This window comes from Calidris pugnax, unplaced genomic scaffold (assembly GCF_001431845.1).
Source record: "Calidris pugnax isolate Ruff unplaced genomic scaffold, ASM143184v1 scaffold11, whole genome shotgun sequence".
Taxonomy (NCBI): Eukaryota; Metazoa; Chordata; class Aves; order Charadriiformes; family Scolopacidae; genus Calidris; species Calidris pugnax.
Genome location: NW_015090803.1, coordinates 662904 through 685972, shown reverse-complemented (window position 1 = coordinate 685972; position 23069 = coordinate 662904). Strand labels below are relative to the sequence as shown.

At 39.9% G+C, this 23069-nt stretch overlaps 1 protein-coding gene across 4 annotated transcripts in view; it reads left to right on the top strand.

The window, feature by feature from the left end:
* ATP2C1 (ATPase, Ca++ transporting, type 2C, member 1) overlaps window positions 1-23069 on the top strand; it is a 72158-nt gene that overhangs the window by 4672 nt on the left and 44417 nt on the right. The window contains exons 1-2 of one of the 4 annotated variants that reach the window (XM_014937767.1): window positions 16918-17101; window positions 17582-17731. The exons of 1 other annotated variant lie outside the window; for it this stretch is intronic. In XM_014937767.1, coding sequence (XP_014793253.1) covers window positions 17726-17731 — 6 coding nt within the window. In that variant the 5' untranslated portion in view covers window positions 16918-17101; window positions 17582-17725. Of the gene's footprint in view, window positions 1-16917; window positions 17102-17563; window positions 17810-23069 lie in introns of those variants that run through there. 2 more of the 4 variants (XM_014937769.1, XM_014937768.1) reach the window with 2 other exon arrangements.

The following is a 23069-nucleotide window of genomic DNA, read 5'->3' as shown; positions in this document are numbered from 1 at the left end:
AAACATGAGCCTGGGGTTTGATCCTTTAGGGAAACCACCAAATGAGCTCTGGGAGTCCAGAATTGAGGCAGCACAGAATGATTTGTACGTTGTGCTTGGCATTGAAAGTATGTATGTCTTTAGCAATTAACACAGCTGCTTCGGAAGAACCCTTTTTTAGCTTCTTTTCTGAAGGCAGTGAGCTGTCTCTGTCCCTCTCCCCGAGTAACTGTGGAACTCACAGACAGAAGAGTCTCAAAGATGTGAAAATAGGAGTGGTAAGAAGAGAGGCATCCTACTCAAACTGCCTTTAAGAGCAGCATTTTGTCAAAGAGAGGATGCAGGGGAGAATAGTAATAATAATGACTACTTCATACACAGGAAAATCTCCAGTCAGTGTTGTCACCTCTCAGGTATTAAAAAAATAAACCAAACCCCAAACCCTACCCTAGAGAACATATCTGAGAGAACCCTTGACTCAGATACCTGGTAGTGGTTGATTCCCTGCTGCAGCTTAGTTGCTTAACAAGTCAATCAACCAGAGGACACCAGACTGCTGGAGACCAGGCAGGATATTCCACTCACTTTCACAGGAAGACTATTCCCTGCCATGAAAAAATAGTTGTCTTTCCTGAGTTCACAGCTGAGTCACTGATCTTTAAATTAGCTTGATTAGAGCTGGATAATGGCACCTATGCTGAGTTGCATCAAGCCGTCTTTCCTCCAAGTCACCACCCTAACTGCGACTGGGCAGGATTTGTAAATCACTTTAAGGTCTGAGTAGAAGAGAGTAGAGTCCTCTTGTTAAGATGTTCTCATAACAGATCTTATCAGATGTTTGCTTGTGTAGTGCATTGTTCTTTTGCCCTACAAAACCTTTTCTTTTCCTCACAAATGGCAACTCTGCCCAGTTTAACAGCCCAAGTCTTCTCTCAAAGTAACTGTTTGGGGAGGACAGTGCTCACAAAGGATGGGTTTTTAATCAAAAGGAGAAAAAAGCTTGCAGGCTGCATGCAAATTAGAAATAAGATACACCCTTCGGACAGTATTTAACCTTTGCAATAATTTACCTGTTGTCAGCTCTCTGAAATTTTGGTTAGATGTGCGTATGAAAGATTTCATATAGATGAAATAGAGGTTATAGTCTTTGCGCACAGTTTACAGACAGAAGTTCTCTGTTACATATACAGTCAGCCTGTACTACAGAAATAATTCCTCACAGCTTTAAACTATACATTAGTTGAAACAAAATGGCACTGTTGAACTTTGTCTGTAAATGTAGTCATTATATGCCAAGCAACTTTAGTATGACTGAATCTGACATATGTTTGACACGCAGTTCCTGAGATTATAGAACTACAGGCGTTTTAGAGGACACATTTCATGTCCTCAAGTGACAAATTAAGACTTTTGCAAGAATCAACTCTTCCAAGTAGGAAAGATTTCAGACATCTAGTCAACCTGGAGATGAGATATTGAGGATGCAGCTAGAGGATCTGACCAGGACACGGTACCCAGGAAAAGATGTAGCAGCTTTTGCTGAAATAGCTGGCACTTTATCTCTGCCCTGAGATAAACAGTATGTCCCATCATACGTGAGTTAACCTCTAGCTGTCTCTTAGTGTGTATAGAGAGATGAGATCTACTATCCAATGTTTTAACAGTGATCATGCTTGTATTATGGCTATGGTGGTCCAAGTTCTACTGTTGGGTTGAAAAAAAGAGGGGGGCACCTATAGCCTGGCTTTGTTTTGCTTTTCTAAAGATTTCTGTATCTAAAGATGCATTTGGTGTCGCTGCCTCAAGTTTCCAGTGTAGGCACTCTATGAAATATGCGAGTATTACAAATGACATAGTACTTCTCTACTAGGACAACCAAGAAATCTATATAGCTATTAAGGAAAACTTCGTTATAATGACTTTAGACATTTCAAGTTAAGTTTGTTTAATAAGAGTGGTATACCTTCTGGTATGTAAAAACTATGCATATGTTAAATTTGAGATGACACATTAAAAGTGCTGCTTGCTTTGAATGACTAAGATGCTATGATTTTTGTGGTTAAACAGAGGCTTGACTCATTTAACGAAACATTTTCCCTAACTTCTGCTCTTTGTTGTTCTGAAGCATAAAAAGCACTAACTGATTGTGGTGTATCCCTGGGGTGGCATGTCCAGAATCTGAAATACTTTGTGATTCTCTGGGGCTGATGGGTATTATGTTGTTTAATATTTTATGCTTAACACCATCACGTCAAAATGGGTCCTATCAGTTCCTTGCAGTTCACAAATTTGGAAAACAAATAATTAGTCTATATATATAATTATATATTAGTCTAATAAAGACAGGTAGCTCGGTTATCCTCTTTGTCACATTAGCTTCCTCTAAGCTTGTTTGGATCAATACTTGAGAGACTGCATCAGAAGAAATCCACACTTCCCCTGCTTTGGCTGTACGCTAGACTTTCTACTGTACTCGCACAGAAATTCCTGTCAGGATTGTATGATGTTTTCCAGAGATGCGCAGATTCTTCTTTTTTCTCCTCTAAGTAGATTTTCTTCTTGAATTACAATCATCAGTATTGAAGTTTGGATGTTTTGCCCCTTCAGATAAACATCTTTGTTGAACTACCATCTAATGAGCTGGGTCTCCACTGCTTTGTGCCAGACATGACTAGTCAATTTTTCAAGCATGCGCTGTGTCTATCTCTACACATTCTAAGATGAGCAGGTTCTGGTATTGTCATAAGAAAACAGCAACTTATAAAAACCACCTGAAGGAAGCACTATGCTAAACAAGGATCCTAATCTTAAGGCACTGAGCTTCTGCCTTTTTGACAAAAGCAAAAAGGAGCTGTGGTCCCTTAGCACCTTGAAGAACTTCTCTAATTCTTCTTGACTAATGGTTTATATTATACAAATTCTTATTTTAAGAAGCTGAAAACTTATTAAATGGTTAATGCTTTTTTTTTTTTTGAGTCTAAGTTTATGAGATGGTCTGTTGAAGAATTCTGACATCATTGACATTTAAAACAGGATCCTATCACATTTTCCTGAAATACTGTTTTCACTGATATCATCTGAATCTCTTGTGGCCAGGTTCTTCACTTAAGCAAGTGTCAGGACTGAATGGCTGCTGCTGACAGCTATTGCGTGGGGAGTGGGGGGAGTGGAGTGGCCTGGCTGCCACTTCTGAAACCTACTAAAATGAAAAACCTTAACAGAATAGGCAGTGCAGTAGAAAGCTTAACGATTACAGAGGGACTAAGCTGGACTTTTACAGCATTATTTGAATAATGGGTAGAGCGGTGTGTGTAAACAAAAGTATGGCAAGGACTGAAGGCCAAGAGAAAAGATTTCAACATTTAGATATATTCCGTTACTGTAGCTTTATTTGTGTACAAATGAAACACAGTATTTTTAATTAAAAAATTCTCTCTGCCCCATCCTACTGTTGCCTCCCTTTTCAAACTGTGAATAAGTCTGCCAGATACAAAGGGATTAGATTTCATTTACAGGACCTTCAGGTTAGCATTTCTAATGCCACAGAAAGACAAGAAACCCACCAAAATTTAGGTAGCATTTAAAGTCCTGAGATATTCAAACAAAACAGATGCTTTGTGACTCCTGTTTTCTTAATTGAATTCCTACAGCTGTGCCCTGTCAAACTAGCTTATCACACCATCAGGTGTACTGAACATGTGTTAGTTCCAATGAAGAGGCACCGGGCTCACGTGTGCTCAGTAACACATGTATATATTCACGTTTCTGTCCAGGAAATTAGACAGAAATACAGCAGCCCTATTTTTTACCATATTTTAAAATGAATTAGAGCAGAAAATGCTCAAGAGGCATTAAAAAAGCCTACTTGAAAATGCTTTTGAATGCTAGAAATTCCAGGACTGTCAATCCCAACAATTACAAAAATGACTTAGCCTTTCAAATTCTGATTTCTTTTCAGAAAAATTTCATTTGGCCTTTCTATTCAAGTTCTGAGGTTCACGCTTTCAAGCTTTTCTATGCAACTAAAAGGATTAGAAACTTTTTTCAGCATAGGCAAACATCTTTGATATAATTGCACAGTTCCAGGAACCAGCATGCACTATCAAAGAATATGATATTAAAGCCCAGGAACTGTAAATGCTATTAACACTACAGTGTTATAGGAACTGAGCTTTTGGTTGTAGCCTTTCTCTGGTGTTCATGCCACGACACGCCTCTTTCTTTATGGTGTTTGCTTTGCATCCAGGGGAAGTTTGTTATAGGCTACTACAGCCTGCTCTCAGTCCTTAGGACAAAGGGAGGAACCTGAATTAGTGACAACAATCTTAATAGAGGTTGCCTTTCATAGTTACATATGGTATTTTAAATAAGGCCTAACATAAATACATTTGCAACTATCCTATATATAGGACTGAGAAGTGCTGGCATTGCTGTTAGAAACTTTTAAACCTGAACTAATTCCATGTAGTCGCTTCTTCAATTACAGTGCTCCAAGAGGCACTGTGTTTGAGCAGGGCTAATTTTACATAGAAGGACAGGATGTCATGCCACAGCTATTTTAAAAGGTTGAATGGAATTACTGCCACAAATGACTAGGCTGGTTCAAAATCATGTAAATGTGACAAAAAGGAGAGCACTCCTTAAAGATAAGTGCTTGTGAAGCCTGTGTACCTGTGGTAAACCTGGACCTCATTAGAGAATATTTGCTAAAAAGTTCCTGTTGGGATCAGAAGCCATTGTGTGAAGGGCTGCAGAAATGTATGAAGTCACTTGTCCTTTTATTCAAAATGGATGTTCTTCTTTAAGTGGCCTAGGACTTGGGGAAAAATATGGTGGTTTTCCTTTTGTCACTAGGACTTGGGGAAAAATATGGTGGTTTTCCATATTTCCATATGCACATATTCCATTCCATTCCATATGCACATTTCCATATTTCCATATTTCCAACTGCACAAAAAACCGCAATTTTAAATGTTTTGGCAAATCTAAAAATTGACCTTATTTTTTTTTCTTATTAATTTTTAGTGTCTCTGTTACAGTTCTGCATTCTTCATGCTTTGACTCTAGAAGAAGGATCTTGATTAGACTCTGTAGGATATAACAGCTTAATTGCTGCAAAGCTTAATTTCTTCAAACCTAGCTCTCTCTTCAGATATTCCAGTAAGACTATGTCTTAGGATATAACAGACTTTATCAACAGGAAAAACTGAAACACTAAGGTTAGCTTATTTAAAATCCTTTGTAATCTGCCCCAGGAAGTGAAAACCAGCATCAAACTGTGCACACACGTTCAAGATGTGAGGCTGTAAACAACTAGACATCAATGTTTCAAAAAGGGAAAACAATTTGGAGTGAAAATTATGGGAGATAGAAAAGAAAAATTCTTGAAAGCTTTATTGAAAGCTTGAAATTCTTGAAAGATTTATTGGAATCTAGATCTACTGAAGAAAATTCTCTAGGAGTCCTGTTTTGCAACTTTAAGAGTAGCAAAATCAAGATTTTGGTTCACACTGCATACACATGTAAGTAACTTCTAGTTAATCCCTGTTGCTCCTAGAGTGTCAGAGGCTTCCAATGATAGTTTTATTTTTTTCTCCTAGATATATGATTTTCCACAGGTCAATGAGTGATGAATCAGAAACATTTACAGCTTAATATCTTTTTAGTTCAGTGTATTAAATAAGCCATAGCTATATGGCTGGATAGATACATGGATAGATATAACTTAATGATAGATAAACTAATGCTAGGTATAAACATAGAATTATGATATCATAGATATGATAGCAATCATAGAAAAATACAATGTAAGATATATTTGATATCATAAATATGGTCTCATAACAATAATATCTTAAAACAGCTTATATTATTGTAATATTATAATCTTCTGACCTTAAATATATTATATGAAATATGTAAGATATATAATAGAAATCATGTCTCTCATTAGATATAAACAGATTCTGGGCAGTTCTCAATAGTATATAGAAGCTTTAAGGTTGTAATTTACCCTAAGGTGAACTTCAAAATAGGAAACAAATTTTTCACTGATCTACAGTGAAACTGCCAGTTTCTGTAGTCTGTAAATGGGGTTAAATTCTGCTTAATAGATCTGGATTCATTGGAGGCCCTTAAAGAGGGAATGGGAACTGCCTAATATTTTTACTGAAAGAAAAACTTTTTTTTTTTTTTCCTTCTGAATAGGCAGTTGGCATGCTGAATTTGTACAGAATGTCCCCAGTAGCCAGATGGTGTGGGGAGGAGGGCATACGGTACAAGTTTCAACTCTTTTTAGATGAAATCCCCCTCTGGTGCTTCTTGGCTTGTTGCAGATGCAAAGAACGCAGCTGACGTTAGTCACTCATTTACTGAAAGGGAGGGAGAGGGGCACCTCGGGGCCCTTTCAACCCTCCCATTGTGACAGGCTGGTGGAATATACCCTCCCAGTTCATATGGTGTAGATGTGAGGTTTGTCCCTCCCCTGGCCACTCCTGCCAATTTCGGTTGTGAGCTGTATCCAGCCCTTGGTGATGTATGGACTTGAGGATGTGATCTATTATTTAATGTAAGAGTTCGGCTAAAGATGGTGATGTTGCTGGAAATAGTCTAGCACCTATTTTCCAAGGCAGACAGGAGTCTTTTTGTCCTGCCCTGAAATGGATGTTTGCTTTTTAATTCCCTTGTGCTGAAGTTTAATATTCATCAGCAGTGGCACGGGAACACTTTGGAGCACTCGCTCCCACCTCTCTTTTGTCCTAGCACAAGCTTGTGTAGCTGGGTAGGGAACCAGGTCAGAACAACCTTGTTAAATTTAGGTAATTTTACTAAGTGTACTTCACTAAGTTTCTGAGTGTTACATACGTGTAAGTACAGCTTTCACTTCTCCCCTTGCAGCCTTATTGTTGGGGTCAATTAAGAAGGCACCTGAATGCAGATGTAGTCTGTCAGTTCATCACTTGAAGTTACCTTAGGTTAGGGGTCTTTTATGCTGGAGAACTAGTTGCAATAGAAGCATGCTGCATTAATTGCTTTTGTCAATAACCTCTAACCTCTGCTTCTTAAGACCGTTTTTGTTAACACGTTAGGGAGGAAAAAATCCTCTGAATGCTTGACTTCCATTTGTATACACATAGTAGTAGTTCTGAAAGTAAAAAGGAAAGTGGAATGTGAGCTCTCCTGTAAAACAAAAGTTTGTAATGAATTCCTCCCAACCTGAAAAGCTACCGCATGCTTTCACTTGATAAAATTTTTGGCTCTGAGTCTGAATAAAATTACACAGTCCAACACATTATGCTTAAATGTTTTATCAAACAAATTACCTTATTCTTGCCAGAAGCTGAAATCTCATAACTACGTAAACATCTGTTTACTAACTGCCAGCTCCTTACTAAATATTACCTTCACCCCATTTTACCCACCCCAAATAGTCTTGAAAAAGAATTTCCAAGTGCTGAGAGACTTGGCAAGATTACTTCTCCGTAATATATGCAGCATTCCTGAAATTCTTGGCACATTAGCCTTGAATCAATTCAAACTGAAGTACTTCACTACTGCTGGGTTTTTTTTCTAAACTGTTTATAGTCCATTGTTGAAACATCTTTATTCTCCACCATAGAATATACAGAATGCAACTGGAATATTTTAAAAGTGAATGGGGTGCTCTTCTTTCCCGTGCAATGAATTGCAGTAATCCTTTGGCAAGAAATAAACTTTTGCTAGGGAGCAGTTTTCCATCTTCTGCCCTGCTCAGGCCACGGGGTGAGTGTAGCTGCAGCTGGTGGTGCAGAGCAGCGGTGCCTTAGACATCCTAACGGGGCACGTTGCCTGCCTTGGCTAAGGCTTCCAGGAGTAACTTCACAGCATATTCCAACGATAGAGCACAATCTCGCTGGATGTGTCTCTTGGCTGGCTGTTACAGGCAACAGGAAACTAGCTCCTAACTTCACAAAATGAGTAGGATTGTCTCTGGAAATGTGAAGCCTCGGTACATAAATTAGAGGCGCTTCTGAGTTAGTAGTGAAACTTGTACTGGAGTAGTCAATTTTGAAAACAATCACTGAGGGTAAGACAGAAACAGCTGAAGAGCTCTGAGTGACCTAAATGAAGGGAGGGGAAACCTTAATGGAAAATATGCAATTAATAATGTTAACTATTTCAAAGAAGAGAATGGCAGGTGACTATGGAATATGCGGGACAGAAAAAAAGGTATCCAGAAGAAAAGTATGGAAGATAAAATACAGGTTTGAGACAACAGTTGAGTCAGAAAATGAATTAATCTAGCCTTTCCCTGAAGGATAGATTAAACCAGGTTTTTCTTGAATCCTTTGAGAGTGTGTGTTCACAACAGTTCAACCTGATCTAAGGTGAGAGCTCCCACAGTCCTGTCACTGCCCCACACTGCCTGCCTGTACCGGTTCCGGGAGTAATCCCTTTTTGGAGGTTGGCTTTCTTCTTGGCTGGATCAGTCCCCCTGAATTAGGTCATCTACCAAGAGATGGCAGTGCCAGGGCCAGGAAGTGCAGAACCGAGCATCAGCAAGGGGAGAATCACAAAAGCCTGATTTCATGTCAACTTACAGTGCCGTGGTGCTGCACCCCCTCTCTGAGCACAGGATGTTCGTAGAGATGCTATTTAGGGATGAGATGAGAGGGTTAAATTTAATGGTGTTTTAAAAATCAGTGAAATCTAATTTAAGACTGCCATAAACCAAAGTTCCTTAATTAGCATAATTGCACAGTGTCAAGACAGGGCTGAGCTAAGGTAATTTGAAAATGTAGGTATGTTTCTTACATCTTAACATGCTCAGATTTATAAAATGAAATGAGTACATGCTTCCTCTGGGAAAACTGTATCCTCTATCTCCTTTTAAATTTAGTGAACTGATTTTTTATATATATATGCACACATACATAAAAACATTCAAAGGTTATGTAGAATTACCATGGGTTTACCTCTGGAGAATTCTGTTCAGAGATGAGGTGATTGTTTCTATCAGCTATCAGTTCAACAGCAGGGATGGAAAGGATGTTGGGGGGAAATAATGCAATACAGGCTTTATGAATGATATATGCCACTTACAGTTATGTAAATGAGAAGCTCCAGTATCTTCCCTCCCCTGTCCTGACTCCAGTCATACAAGTACTCTGTCGAGAACTGTAAAAGCACTGGGGAGTTTTCAACATCAAGATGAAAGACAACAAATAATGAGATTAGATCAAATGAAAGTCCATCTTAACAGAAAGTAATTTTTTTTCTTCCAGAAAAGCTAATTTGTGCTCAGTCTACTGAGGGTGGTTTAAATTATACCTTAAGCAAATAGTTGGGAAGCCTATTTTGACAGAAGGATCACATATTAACCTTTTCTGCCCCAAACTGAAGTGATATAGAAAACTTTGTCCATATTCAAATACTACTGGTGTTATGATTCAGAAAAATGTTTCTTTTATGATAATGCATAAATAAGCTTCTTGTGAAATTAACAAAATTTGTGGTAGATTTAATTAGCATTACTCAACACTGACAATTTAAACAAATGCATCTTTAACATGATCCTTTAATAGGATCTGGAAGCTCACTTCAGAGCAACAAGTATTTCAAGTACCGTTACGGTCTGAGAAGTGACTTCAACAGAATTCTGTATAATATCTCTCCATTCTGTGAACCATGCAGTTATAGGTATCTTTGTTATTTTCTTGGTTTTTGGTTTGGTGTTTGGTTGTTTGTTTTTTTTACTAGTTCCAGTAGCTTGCATATAAACTTACTGCAGGGTAAGGCCTATCTGTTTAATCCTATTAGACTGAATTCTCCTTTCTTGCCAACTGATTGATGGTACTATCTAGAATGTCACATATTTATTACCTTTTAATATGGTAGACTTCTTTTCCCCCCCATATTAAAAGGATTTACCTTTTAATATGGAAGATTTTTTCCAAGCTTTCCAGAGGCTCAAAATTCTTCTGAAGATGTAAAAGGCAATGAAAAGCAGCCTTTTGTTTGGGAGCTAAGTATGCTTTTTTACAGCTGAATATTAAAAAAACCCAACCAAAACAAGAAACCCCAAGCGACCAAACCCTTTTATCAAATTGCTAGTTTTCAGTCCTGAAGCTCTAGGGGAGCAGAGAAAGTACTGAAAGCTACAGTACCTATTTATTCTCCCCATACCTGCTCTACCCTCTTGGCTGTGCCAGAGTAACCACTTGTGATTCAGTTTGAGAGGTCTTTATTTGCTGATCTGCTGGGTTATTCTGGACATGAATCAGTTCCCACATTAATTTAGGTGTTGGTCAGTTTGAGGTTGTGGTTCTCGTTGCCTGCCTTGGCTAAGGCTTCCAGGAGTAACTTCACAGCATATTCCAACGATAGAGCACAATCTCGCTGGATGTGTCTCTTGGCTGGCTGTTACAGGCAACAGGAAACTAGCTCCTAACTTCACAAAATGAGTAGGATTGTCTCTGGAAATGTGAAGCCTCGGTACATAAATTAGAGGCGCTTCTGAGTTAGTAGTGAAACTTGTACTGGAGTAGTCAATTTTGAAAACAATCACTGAGGGTAAGACAGAAACAGCTGAAGAGCTCTGAGTGACCTAAATGAAGGGAGGGGAAACCTTAATGGAAAATATGCAATTAATAATGTTAACTATTTCAAAGAAGAGAATGGCAGGTGACTATGGAATATGCGGGACAGAAAAAAAGGTATCCAGAAGAAAAGTATGGAAGATAAAATACAGGTTTGAGACAACAGTTGAGTCAGAAAATGAATTAATCTAGCCTTTCCCTGAAGGATAGATTAAACCAGGTTTTTCTTGAATCCTTTGAGAGTGTGTGTTCACAACAGTTCAACCTGATCTAAGGTGAGAGCTCCCACAGTCCTGTCACTGCCCCACACTGCCTGCCTGTACCGGTTCCGGGAGTAATCCCTTTTTGGAGGTTGGCTTTCTTCTTGGCTGGATCAGTCCCCCTGAATTAGGTCATCTACCAAGAGATGGCAGTGCCAGGGCCAGGAAGTGCAGAACCGAGCATCAGCAAGGGGAGAATCACAAAAGCCTGATTTCATGTCAACTTACAGTGCCGTGGTGCTGCACCCCCTCTCTGAGCACAGGATGTTCGTAGAGATGCTATTTAGGGATGAGATGAGAGGGTTAAATTTAATGGTGTTTTAAAAATCAGTGAAATCTAATTTAAGACTGCCATAAACCAAAGTTCCTTAATTAGCATAATTGCACAGTGTCAAGACAGGGCTGAGCTAAGGTAATTTGAAAATGTAGGTATGTTTCTTACATCTTAACATGCTCAGATTTATAAAATGAAATGAGTACATGCTTCCTCTGGGAAAACTGTATCCTCTATCTCCTTTTAAATTTAGTGAACTGATTTTTTATATATATATGCACACATACATAAAAACATTCAAAGGTTATGTAGAATTACCATGGGTTTACCTCTGGAGAATTCTGTTCAGAGATGAGGTGATTGTTTCTATCAGCTATCAGTTCAACAGCAGGGATGGAAAGGATGTTGGGGGGAAATAATGCAATACAGGCTTTATGAATGATATATGCCACTTACAGTTATGTAAATGAGAAGCTCCAGTATCTTCCCTCCCCTGTCCTGACTCCAGTCATACAAGTACTCTGTCGAGAACTGTAAAAGCACTGGGGAGTTTTCAACATCAAGATGAAAGACAACAAATAATGAGATTAGATCAAATGAAAGTCCATCTTATCAGAAAGTAATCTTTTTTCTTCCAGAAAAGCTAATTTGTGCTCAGTCTACTGAGGGTGGTTTAAATTATACCTTAAGCAAATAGTTGGGGAGCCTATTTTGACAGAAGGATCATATATTAACCTTTTCTGCCCCAAACTGAAATTATATAGAAAACTTTGTCCATATTCAAATACTACTGGTGTTATGATTCAGAAAAATGTTTATCTTATGATAATGCATAAATAAGCTTCTTGTGAAATTAACAAAATTTGTGGTAGATTTAATTAGCATTACTCAACACTGACAATTTAAACAAATGCATCTTTAACATGATCCTTTAATAGGATCTGGAAGCTCACTTCAGAGCAACAAGTATTTCAAGTACCGTTACGGTCTGAGAAGTGACTTCAACAGAATTCTGTATAATATCTCTCCATTCTGTGAACCATGCAGTTATAGGTATCTTTGTTATTTTCTTGGTTTTTGGTTTGGTGTTTGGTTGTTTGTTTTTTTTACTAGTTCCAGTAGCTTGCATATAAACTTACTGCAGGGTAAGGCCTATCTGTTTAATCCTATTAGACTGAATTCTCCTTTCTTTTTTTTTTTTTTTTTTTACTAATTCTGGTAGCTTGCATATAAACTTGCTGCAGGGTAAGGCCTATTTGTTTAATCCTATTAGACTGAATTCTCCCTTCTTTCTTTCCAACTGATTGATGGTACTATCTGGAATGTCACATATTTATTACCTTTTAATATGGTAGACTTCTTTTCCCCCCCATATTAAAAGGATTTACCTTTTAATGTGGAAGATTTTTTCCAAGCTTTCCAGAGGCTCAAAATTCTTCTGAAGATGTAAAAGGCAATGAAAAGCTGAGAAGGGACTTCAACAGAATTCTGTATAATAGATCTCCATACTGTGAACCATGCAGTTATAGGTATCTTTGTTATTTTGTTTTTTTTTTGTTTTGGTGTTTGTTTTTTGGGGTTTTTTTTTTTTTTTTTTTTTTACTAATTCTGGTAGCTTGCATATAAACTTGCTGCAGGGTAAGGCCTATTTGTTTAATCCTATTAGACTGAATTCTCCCTTCTTTCTTTCCAACTGATTGATGGTACTATCTGGAATGTCACATATTTATTACCTTTTAATATGGTAGACTTCTTTTCCCCCCCATATTAAAAGGATTTACCTTTTAATGTGGAAGATTTTTTCCAAGCTTTCCAGAGGCTCAAAATTCTTCCGAAGATGTAAAAGGCAATGAAAAGCAACCTTTTGTGTGGGAGCTAAGTATGCTTTTTTACAGCTGAGTATTAAAAAAAAAACAAACAAAACAACAAACCCCAAACGACCAAACCCTTTTATGAAATTGCTAGTTTTCAGTCCTGAAGGTCTAGGGGAGCACAGAAAGTACTAACAGCTACAGTACCTATTTATGCTCCCCATACCTGTACCATGCAGTTATAGGTATCTTTGTTATTTTCTTGGTTTTTGGTTTGGTGTTTGGTTGTTTGTTTTTTTTACTAGTTCCAGTAGCTTGCATATAAACTTACTGCAGGGTAAGGCCTATCTGTTTAATCCTATTAGACTGAATTCTCCTTTCTTGCCAACTGATTGATGGTACTATCTAGAATGTCACATATTTATTACCTTTTAATATGGTAGACTTCTTTTCCCCCCCATATTAAAAGGATTTACCTTTTAATGTGGAAGATTTTTTCCAAGCTTTCCAGAGGCTCAAAATTCTTCCGAAGATGTAAAAGGCAATGAAAAGCAACCTTTTGTGTGGGAGCTAAGTATGCTTTTTTACAGCTGAGTATTAAAAAAAAAACAAACAAAACAACAAACCCCAAACGACCAAACCCTTTTATGAAATTGCTAGTTTTCAGTCCTGAAGGTCTAGGGGAGCACAGAAAGTACTAACAGCTACAGTACCTATTTATGCTCCCCATACCTGCTCTACCCTCTTGGCTGTGCCAGAGTAACCACTTGTGATTCAGTTTGAGAGGTCTTTATTTGCTGATCTGCTGGGTTATTCTGGACATGAATCAGTTCCCACATTAATTTAGGTGTTGGTCAGTTTGAGGTTGTGGTTCTGAGATAATCTAGTGGCTCCCTGCTGCTGAAGGAAGGAAAGGTCTGACTTGGGCATCAAGAGGAGGTAAATGAGGAGACTTCTGTGGGGAAAAGGATGGGGAGAGGATGGAGTGGGGTGTGGTGACAGGGTGACAGGAACTCCTTTTTGGTGATGCAGAACACACGAGTGGTGTGCTGTGACACATAAACCTGACAACACACCAAGGGAAGGAGAAGGTGTGGGGCTGGGGGCAGCTTCAGTTGGCTCTGAACACTCATGAAACTCTGCTCTCCCAAACACAAGCCTCTCAGCAGCAGCTTCACTTGCTCTTAAGAAGTATTTTCAGGTTTGCGAAACTAGAAAAAGAGTGATCTCAGAACTGCTAGGATGCTTAGTCTTTTATTCCCCCCAAACCCTATCAGTATTGCATATCCTTTCAAGTACTGTTTTTTAAAAAAGATTCTGTTAAGTTTAGAGATATTTTTTTTGGCCTTTCATATTTGCATTTGTAGTTCTTCTAATTTCTATGTATATTTTCAGTGGAATTATTCAGTTGTGGCTAGACATGTTTGCTCATTGGATATTCAGATGAGCATTTTATTGCAAGATTTTTTTACAAGATTAAAAAAATGTAAAACAAATATTACTGTAAATTGTGACTATGACTGGCTACAACTGGTTACTGTAAGCGAAGCATTTTTTTAATTTCAGCCCATCTCCACAATCATATTCCAGTAATGTTGCTCTGGTTTGCCAAGTAATGCTTTTGCTACATACTGGTACGAGCTGTCCTAATACTCTTCTGTACCGAGCTCACAAGAAGGTCAGGATTTTTAAAGAAACAATATTCAGCAGCAGAGGGAGATAAAACACTCTGAGCATTGTTTACTAAACAGCCACTGTTGATAATTGTGGCAGAAACAGTAATATAACCACCAAGGATGGATATAGTCCTGGTCTAATGCAGCAGAGGTGCTTCCCAGCTGCCTGGCAGTGTCACAGCCACGCATGATTGGCAGATGTACACTAATGAGAATGAGATTAAGCCCCGGAGATGAAGCTTTTTTAGTTCTCACTGTACAGCAGGGCTTGCTTTTGGCTTTCTTCTCCTGTTTTAAAGCACAGGAACAAAGAATGTTTCTTAGTAGGCAGGCTTTGCCACGATACTTAGATCTGAATAGCTCCAGTTGTGAACAAGCTCAGTAACGTTCAAGGATTCCCTTCCAATCTTCTCCCCAAAATTTCTCATAGCATAAAAAGAACATAGCATAGCATAGAAATCCAAATATGTTCCGGATGTAAACAGTATTAGGACCTACAGGCTTTGGGTTTTTTCCTTCATGAAAATATTTCTGTAAGCTTTTCATATTTCATGGTGACATCCGATATTGAAAGCAAGAGCTACCTGTTTTAACAAAGTAACTGAATGTTTTTCCTAACGAGATATCATGCATGGGTTTTGTCTCGCAATTAAAAGCGTCATAACTAGTGTCACAAGTAGCTCAATGCGGTTCTTTGCTTTGCCTTACACACAAGGTAACAGGAGCAGCATCTCCGAGAGGTGTCGGTGCTGATTATGACGGCGCTTCCTACTTGTAGTGGGATACTTCAGGGAGTAACCATGGAAATAGTCAAGTGACTTGGCGACTACCTGGGGCGAGTCTGAAATGATGCATTAGGTGTTCTCAAACCGCTAACCTGCCTGTTGTCATCTTATTTTCCTGAATGCAAATACCTAGGGCCTGGACTTCACATCAGTACGCGTAACTTTTCTTTTACCTCTCACAATATCTTGACAAATTTGTGTTATTTTAGCCCCCAATTTTTTCCTCGAGAGCTTCAAAAGAGGAAAGTACGCTCTTTAACTTCACCTTGTTTAGCTGAGGAACTCAAGAGGCGTGCTACGATGGGTTGGGAGGCTAAATTGTTTAAAATTTAGTTCTGTTAAATACTACTTATGAACTGACAAAGACTGATTTTGGTTTCTTCCGCTGCTTAAGAAAAACAAAGCCAAGGTGACAGGTCGTTAATCACGAGATGTCAATGCCAGTGTATTTCTCGGACATGTTGTCACGCTCCTTTAGAAACGTGGTGCGAAGCCTACAATTAGTGTGTCTCCTTTGGATTTTGACCTTGAAAGTCAAAAGGCATTTTGTTCCTACTAGCACTGCGCGTCAGTACCTTAAATGTAAAATTCATTATTTCAGTGGAAATTACTTTAAAACTTCCCCAGCATTGGAACTGTAGTTTCAAATAGTACTCCTTTGGCATCTAGGTAAACATAATGGAATTGGTAAATTGTAAATGGAATTGTTGTTGTTTTTTTCCCACAGTACTTAAGGAGTTGTAAGTTGGTTAAGTAGGAAGATTAAGGTGGTGGTGACAGGATTGGTCTCTGACACCGGCTTTTAAAGGTAGTCGCTTGAAGTGTCTAAATTTTGTACTGAGACTTCTTTTTTTTATTTTGCTGACATTTGAAAGACTAATTTGGTGATGCCAAACCACCCAGGCTGCGGGTCTCGCCGGGCTGGGCCGTAACCCTACAACCAGCAGCAGCTCCGTGTGAGGGACACCCCACACCCGCCTCAGAGCCGGGTGGAGGTGGGCAGAGGGGACCGGCTGTTCCCGGCCCGTTTTCCTACCGCCAGCCCGGGGCCCCGAGGGCCAGCTTTGGGCCCCGCTCCCGGCAGAGCGGCCGGCGGGGCCGCGGGCCCTCAGGCCGAGCCCGGGCGGGTGCGCTGCGGAGGGCAGGGGTGCCCCCCGGCTGCCCGCCCCGCTCACCGATCCACCTCCCCTCACGGGAACCAGCTTTTTAATCCCTGCCCGGGCGGGGAGGTGAGGAGAACCAGGCTGCGGCGGTGGGCAGCGGGAAAGGCGGTGGGCAGCGGCGGCCTCCGCACCGGGGGCGCCTCCAGAGCTCCTGGCCGCCGCTGTGGGGCCTTATTTCAACGCTTCTTTTTTTCGTGGCAGGGACGAGACCACCCCGGGCTGTGCCCGAGGGCCGAGCCTGAGGGACGTAACGGCCGCCCCCGCCCCAACTCCACGCTCAGAGGGGAGCGGGCGTCCCCCTCTCAGGGAGGGAGGGAGAGAGAGAGGGGGGGAATCCGCCCGCCCTTTCCGCCGCCGCGCCCCGCCCCGTCCGCCGCCTCTCCCCGCCGCTCGCGGAAGTGAGGGGAGCGGGGATGCGGCCGCGCCGCTGTTGCTGCTGCCGCCCCGAGCCGGGGAGCTGAGAGGCGCGACGAGGCGGCGGTTGAGGGAGCTGCTGCTTGCCCTTCCCCCCCCTCTCCCCCCCCTCACACCCCCCCCCCCCCCTTCCCTGCTTTCCGCGGCGGCCTGCGCCACAGGGTGAGCGGGTGGGGCCGGGGCGGCTGAGGGGGAGCCGGGGCGGGGGTCGCCGAGCTTCGGGGGAGCCACCGGTGCTCTCCGACCGGCGCTGAAGGCGGACGGGGTGCGGGCAGGACGTGCGGGGGGAGGGAGGGAGGGAGAGAGGGGTTATTTGGGGTGAGGGTTTATTTTTAGGTGCGGGGCGTTCGTTGCGTGCGGAGCCCCTCCCCGGGCGGGACGAGGCCGCTGGCGGCGCTTGTGGCGAGGGGGGAAGCGGCGGCGGCGCCGCTCGGTGTTACCGGAGCTGCTGGGCAACTAATCCTCAGCCTCGGTGGCCTCTGACAGCTCTGCGGCTCCCTGCCTGCTCCGCCTGGCGTCCGTGGAAAGGCGGGGGAGACCTATAGGCTTCGGCTGTTGGGTTTTAAATTTTTTTTTTTAAACTATCATTATTTTTTATTGTGGTTTTTTTTTACCCTCTTTTAGCGCTGGTTTCTCTTGCAGATGTTGCTGCAGGTGGGGGCAGAGGGAGCGGTGTGATTGCCTGGGATCTCGGGGCATCTCTCTCTTCACCTTTTCAGCTCCCGTGCTGCTGCTGCTAAAGACTTTTTTTGTAACTATCGACTCAAGTGCAATTTCGATGGAAAAATGAAGGTAAAGGTCTCATCAGAGTCACTGACTTCATTGGAGCTAAGAGGATTTTTGCATGCAATTTGGTGACAACTCCCACTGGTGCGTGTGTATGTTTTACCCTTCCAGGGGTTTGCAGGGTTGCTCTCGTGTGTTAGTCTCGTGGTAGGCATTTCCATCTGCCTTTTGTAGTTATAAGATTTGTAGAACCATCGCTTTTTCTTTATTGTACTGCCGCTTGTTGAACTAATCAGACAGATTTTGTTCTCTCTCGACAGATTTTTCAGAACATCTATTGAGTTGTTTTAGGGCTCTATGTGTTTGGAATAGAAATTTCTTATTTTATTTAGATAGGGGCTTCTGAGCATGAGCTGCTTGGTATTTTCTTTGGTTGCATGTTTTTGTTAAATTTTATCTTTCAGGGTGCAATTGAGCAGCGTTAGTTGCATTTTGTGTTGAAATATTTTTGTGCATATTTTGTATTCTTAAAGGTGACTTAATTTTGCTGCCTTGGACAGTATTTGAGTTCTACCACTGGAAAAATTGGGTATAAAGGTGTAAGCTCTGTGTACTGAAAGAAGTGACTCTATTATGCTTTCTGTTTCTTGTCAAGTTTGGAAATTACTTAAGACAGGGAGCTAATTCAGTTTGTCCGTGTTGGGCTTCAGTTTATGCTCCGGAAACCTTGGAAACCCCTTTGCATTGGTGATAGTGAGTGTGAGCATCACCAATTTTTCCTTTCAATTTGACTCTGGGTGTTGAAAATCTCTGAGATCTATTATTTTTATTGCCGTACATACATATATAAGAAAGTAACTGTTGTTTCTCCCCACCCCTCTTGAGTCATCAGTATTCTTTGAAGATATGAGATGGATTTCTTTAGGTGGCTACCAGATTTCCTTTGCTCTAGATTGTTATGTGAGATATGTGAGTTCCTTTTATTCCCACCCCATTTTGAAAGAGAGGTGCTTTTTTAATACTTTGACTTGAATGAAGATCTGGATTGAGTTTAGGATGTAGACCAACTAAATTATTTTCTACAGCTAGATATTGTTCTGTGTTGAAATATGGTTTTCTTCCATGACTGGAGGGTTGTAATTGTGAAATCCAACCTACGTTGAAAACTATGTAGGTTATTATAATCTTGCATTTCAGAACTTTTTTTAAACTTAAAAAAAATATTACAATCTTCTTAATTCTATTGGTCGTGTCTCCCAACTGTATGTTTGTAATAAAGAGCACAGAACATGTCAGGTAGAAGGAATTTTGGAGTGTGATGGGGTGGCTCTAGAAGATTGATCTTTGTTTTGGGAGGCTAGGTAGCTGATAGAAGTAGTGTCAGTGCCTCTGCATTTCAGTCACTGCGTTGCAAAAGTTTTTTGAATGGGGAGCACTGGGAGGGGAGGAAGCAGAGTGGATGTAATGCCATTGAGGAGAAATACACTTGGAGGGGGAAAAAAGTAGCTGTCTGACATTTGTGTGCCAAAACCAAAATGGCGGGAAGACTTTTAATGACTTTTAATTCTATTATCACTAGAATACCAATATCATATCTAGTGTGTGATAGATGTAGTTTATAACCAAGTTGCATGTGATAGTATGGTCGTTCTAAGTCCTCTGCATGCTGGGAGCACAAAGATGGCATTTCTTAAGTTTCTTATGGAATAAATAAATAATGTTTAAAAATCAGTAATACTTGTATGGTAGAAGTAACTTATATATGAAAAAAGCTTTATCTAGGGGAAAAATAAAAGAATGATCAGATGTGTATTTCAAAGGCAGAAATAAATTCTATGGTTTGTTGAGAGCTTTCAAAATGGAGTAGGCTTCTGAGGGTAGGAAAAAAGCTACACTTCAGTATGAATAAAAAGACTGAGTTAATTCCCATAACACTTGAATTACTTCCTCTCCACTCATTCCATTCCCCCCCTGCCCCAGTCTCATAATTGAGTCTCCAGACAGGCGTATATATTTACAGCTGTCTATTTTGGTGTTCTTCTTGGTATTTCTGAGTTGTTCTTTTTCTATCGGTTTGACATTTTGAGACAGCTAGACACTAGCAGCTTTCATATTGGAACTTTTCAGCACTCTTGAGAGGATCCTCAATGTATTTTCTCCAGGAGACAATTGAAGAATCTCTGTAATCTTGTAGAACAAAAGTTGCAGTTGGAATATCCTTAAACTTGTTGTTGTTTTGCAAGTTTCAGTTTGAATGTTGAGCAAGACTGATAGCAGATTTTTTTTATCCCTGTATTCGGATGAATGTTCAAGATTGGGAAGTGATAAAATGGTTTGGAAAACTGATGTTTTCCTGTGTTAATTCAGTTTCCATAAGCAGTATAGTATGTTTACTTTAAGCTAGCTAATGTTTTGTTCCAAGACTTCATGGCTTCTGTCTTCTGTGTTGGGATGATTAAACTTCCGCAAAAATTCGAATGTCTCGTGGTAATGGGGAAGACAGACTTTCCCATCTTAGGAAAACAACTGTTTAACTTAATAGAACTATGATTTAGAGGAATGATGTTTGTACTTCTGTTTGGAAAGATACAGTTTTGTGACTTCTTTCTATAAGTGGAGCTTTTCCTTGAACTGTAGACAGTCAAGAGAACTTGCAGCTGTTTAGACAAAACGTAACTCTGAGTGCAAACTAGGCTTTGTAACTTTTGGATCTCTCCATTGGTACTTTTGGGATGTTTTAAGTAATTTTCTATAATTGTAGTTTGAATTGTTTTGCTTTCTTTTATCACTATCTTTCATATTGATTGTCAGGTTCTTTGTTCTACTGAAGATAGTCTTGTAGAAAACTGCCTTTTAGGAGAAAAATAACGAATACAGTTTAAGTCACATCAACTTTGAGCTTCTCTGCTCAGAGGTCAGACTGTGATTACAAATAGTTAAATAGAAGTACTGTTTTGTTACTAAAGTCTTCTATAGCTTTTTTTTTTCATATCATTAAGTACTTAACAGAAGAGATCAGAGTAACATTTTCCCACATGTAAACCGAAAAGACTTTCCCAAAATCATGTGAAAGGTTGGTACAAAAACTCAGACCAGACTTACTGTAAGTAATAGGAACATCATGTGGTGATTCTGAAGTCCTCCTTAATTGTCATAATTTTGAGTCCTGGTTGATTTCACCTAATCTTCAAAGAGGACTGTTAATTTCAGCCTATAGTCTTTCAGTAATAATTTCAGGATAATTTTGATAATTGGATAAATAATGAGATGTAGGTCAAGATTTTATTTTTTTTTAAAGATGGTTTAATTTTTCACATAATCCTGTGAGGGCAAATAAATCATTTTTGTTTGTTGTGTGCTTGAAGTGCAGTTGAATTTCCTAATGAGTTTCATGGGTGTTTTTCTTAAATAATGAAGATGGGCTTAATTGTACAGTAACAGATTGAAGATCAGTGAATAGGTTTTGGCTTTTGAGGGCAGTGAGTTAGCACCCTGGACTCACTCATCATGGATTAGGCAGCTCTAAGTACTGATGAAGGGGTGGAGAGTGCGTACATGCAACTGAAAGCAGAGGGGGAAGGGATGCCCGCGGCAGCAGCGACTTGAAAGCAATTTAAAATGTTCCAGAGTGGCATCACCAGTTGTTTAATGAAAGTAATATCCAAAATAATCAATGAAATTTGTGAAGGAAAATGTTAGAAATTCTGAAATGGACTTTGTGTTATCACAGCGTTTCACATTCCTTTTGACATGTAGATGATTTCTTAATAAACTAATAGGCGGAACAGGAATTTTAATATGAATTGATTAGTGTTTCTTACCATCTGCAGCTTGCAGAAAATTAGAACTCCATACTTTACACTTATGTTGGCAAAAAAGTCACATCTCTTCTGTTTAACTTGAAGGATAAAGTGAGAGGTTTGTTTGTTTGTTTGTTTTTTAAATAGAGTGTCTTCGCTAAAGGCCAGTTCTAGTAGATATCTTCCTATCTTTTAATAGTGCTTTGATAACTGCAAAGTTAACATAGCATTAGAAATGTAGATTTCCTTTTTAATGCAACAGTTGGCATCATCTTTTAATCTGTAGTTTGACTGGTTGATGGAGCATTAGATAGTTTTTGTCTTTCCCTTTTTTTCACGTGCAGATAAATCAGAAATGTTAGTCTATAGTAATCTCGAAGTGGTTTATCGTGGAATCTGCTTCAGTTCAGACATCGCAGTATGTATGTTTATTATTTTGCTATCTTTGTAGCTCCTTTATGTGGGGACTCTATGGCATAATCTCTTAATGAGTCAGAAAAAGCAGTGGTGTAAGGAAAATACAGACAATTCTCAGGGCAGCTAATTTAACAAACCAGTAACAAACATTTTCGCTTGCTTTTTTGGTGAGGAGTTCGACAAGAGTGTGGTCATCTTGGGACGCTCTTCTATAGGACTGAATGAAGTGGTCTCATGACTGGTGAGAGAAGATCCTACTCTCAGCCGTGTTCCTGCTGTATGTGTTGTGTTGGCTGTCGTGGTTGTTGAGTTTGTCTGGCTTCTAGCTTGGGAGAGGGTTAGCCCAGCCCTTCTTCCCCCTTGCCCCCTGTTGTTGGACAGCTTTCTGTTGAATTAGTAAGTTGAGCGGGCTCATGAAGCATCTGGTCAATGTCAAAAACCAGTGAGGGACAAAGCAGTGAGACCTCCTTTTAGCATAAGCAGACCATTAGCCTGACTCACTTCTTTATGTGGCCTTAGTTTCAGTTCAGTGTAAATTCACCCATAGATCATGGTGGAATTTTGCAAGAGTGGAATAAGTTAATAAATAGGTTTTAGTTGAGACCTGCTTTTGAATTGGTGGAAGAGTTCAGGTGATACCTAATTGACACTGAGTGATAGAAGTGACATTTTCAGTGTGGTTTGTAGAAGCTGGAAGGAATGATAAAGTTACCGTGTAGAGAAGAGAAGGAAAATAAAATAATTAAGGTATAAATTTTTGACAAGCATCTGTTTCTAGTTACTTGTTTTGTAAACATTCTACTCTAAAGACTTAAAGTATAAAATGGATAATGGGTTAGCAGGTGCAGCCTACAGAATCTTTTACAAAGGCTTTTAATATATTTTTAAGTTATAAATTTTCTGCAGGACTTCTTTTCTGCATACATAACTCACCAAAGAAAAGCTTGGTGAGTACAATGTTGCTGCTTTTTTGATACTAATTATAAGAAAGCTTATTACCATAAGTAGAGTAATTATGCAGTGAGTTGTGTTTGCATTTAAATTAGCACTGCCACTAACTTGGTCCTGAGAACTGCTGTAAACAGTAAGTTCAGGATCTTCTTAATTAGAATTTCATTTTGTCACATTATGAAGTAACTTGTAGAGCTGTCAAGGATATAATCAACGGTTGGGTCTTGGAGCTTCGT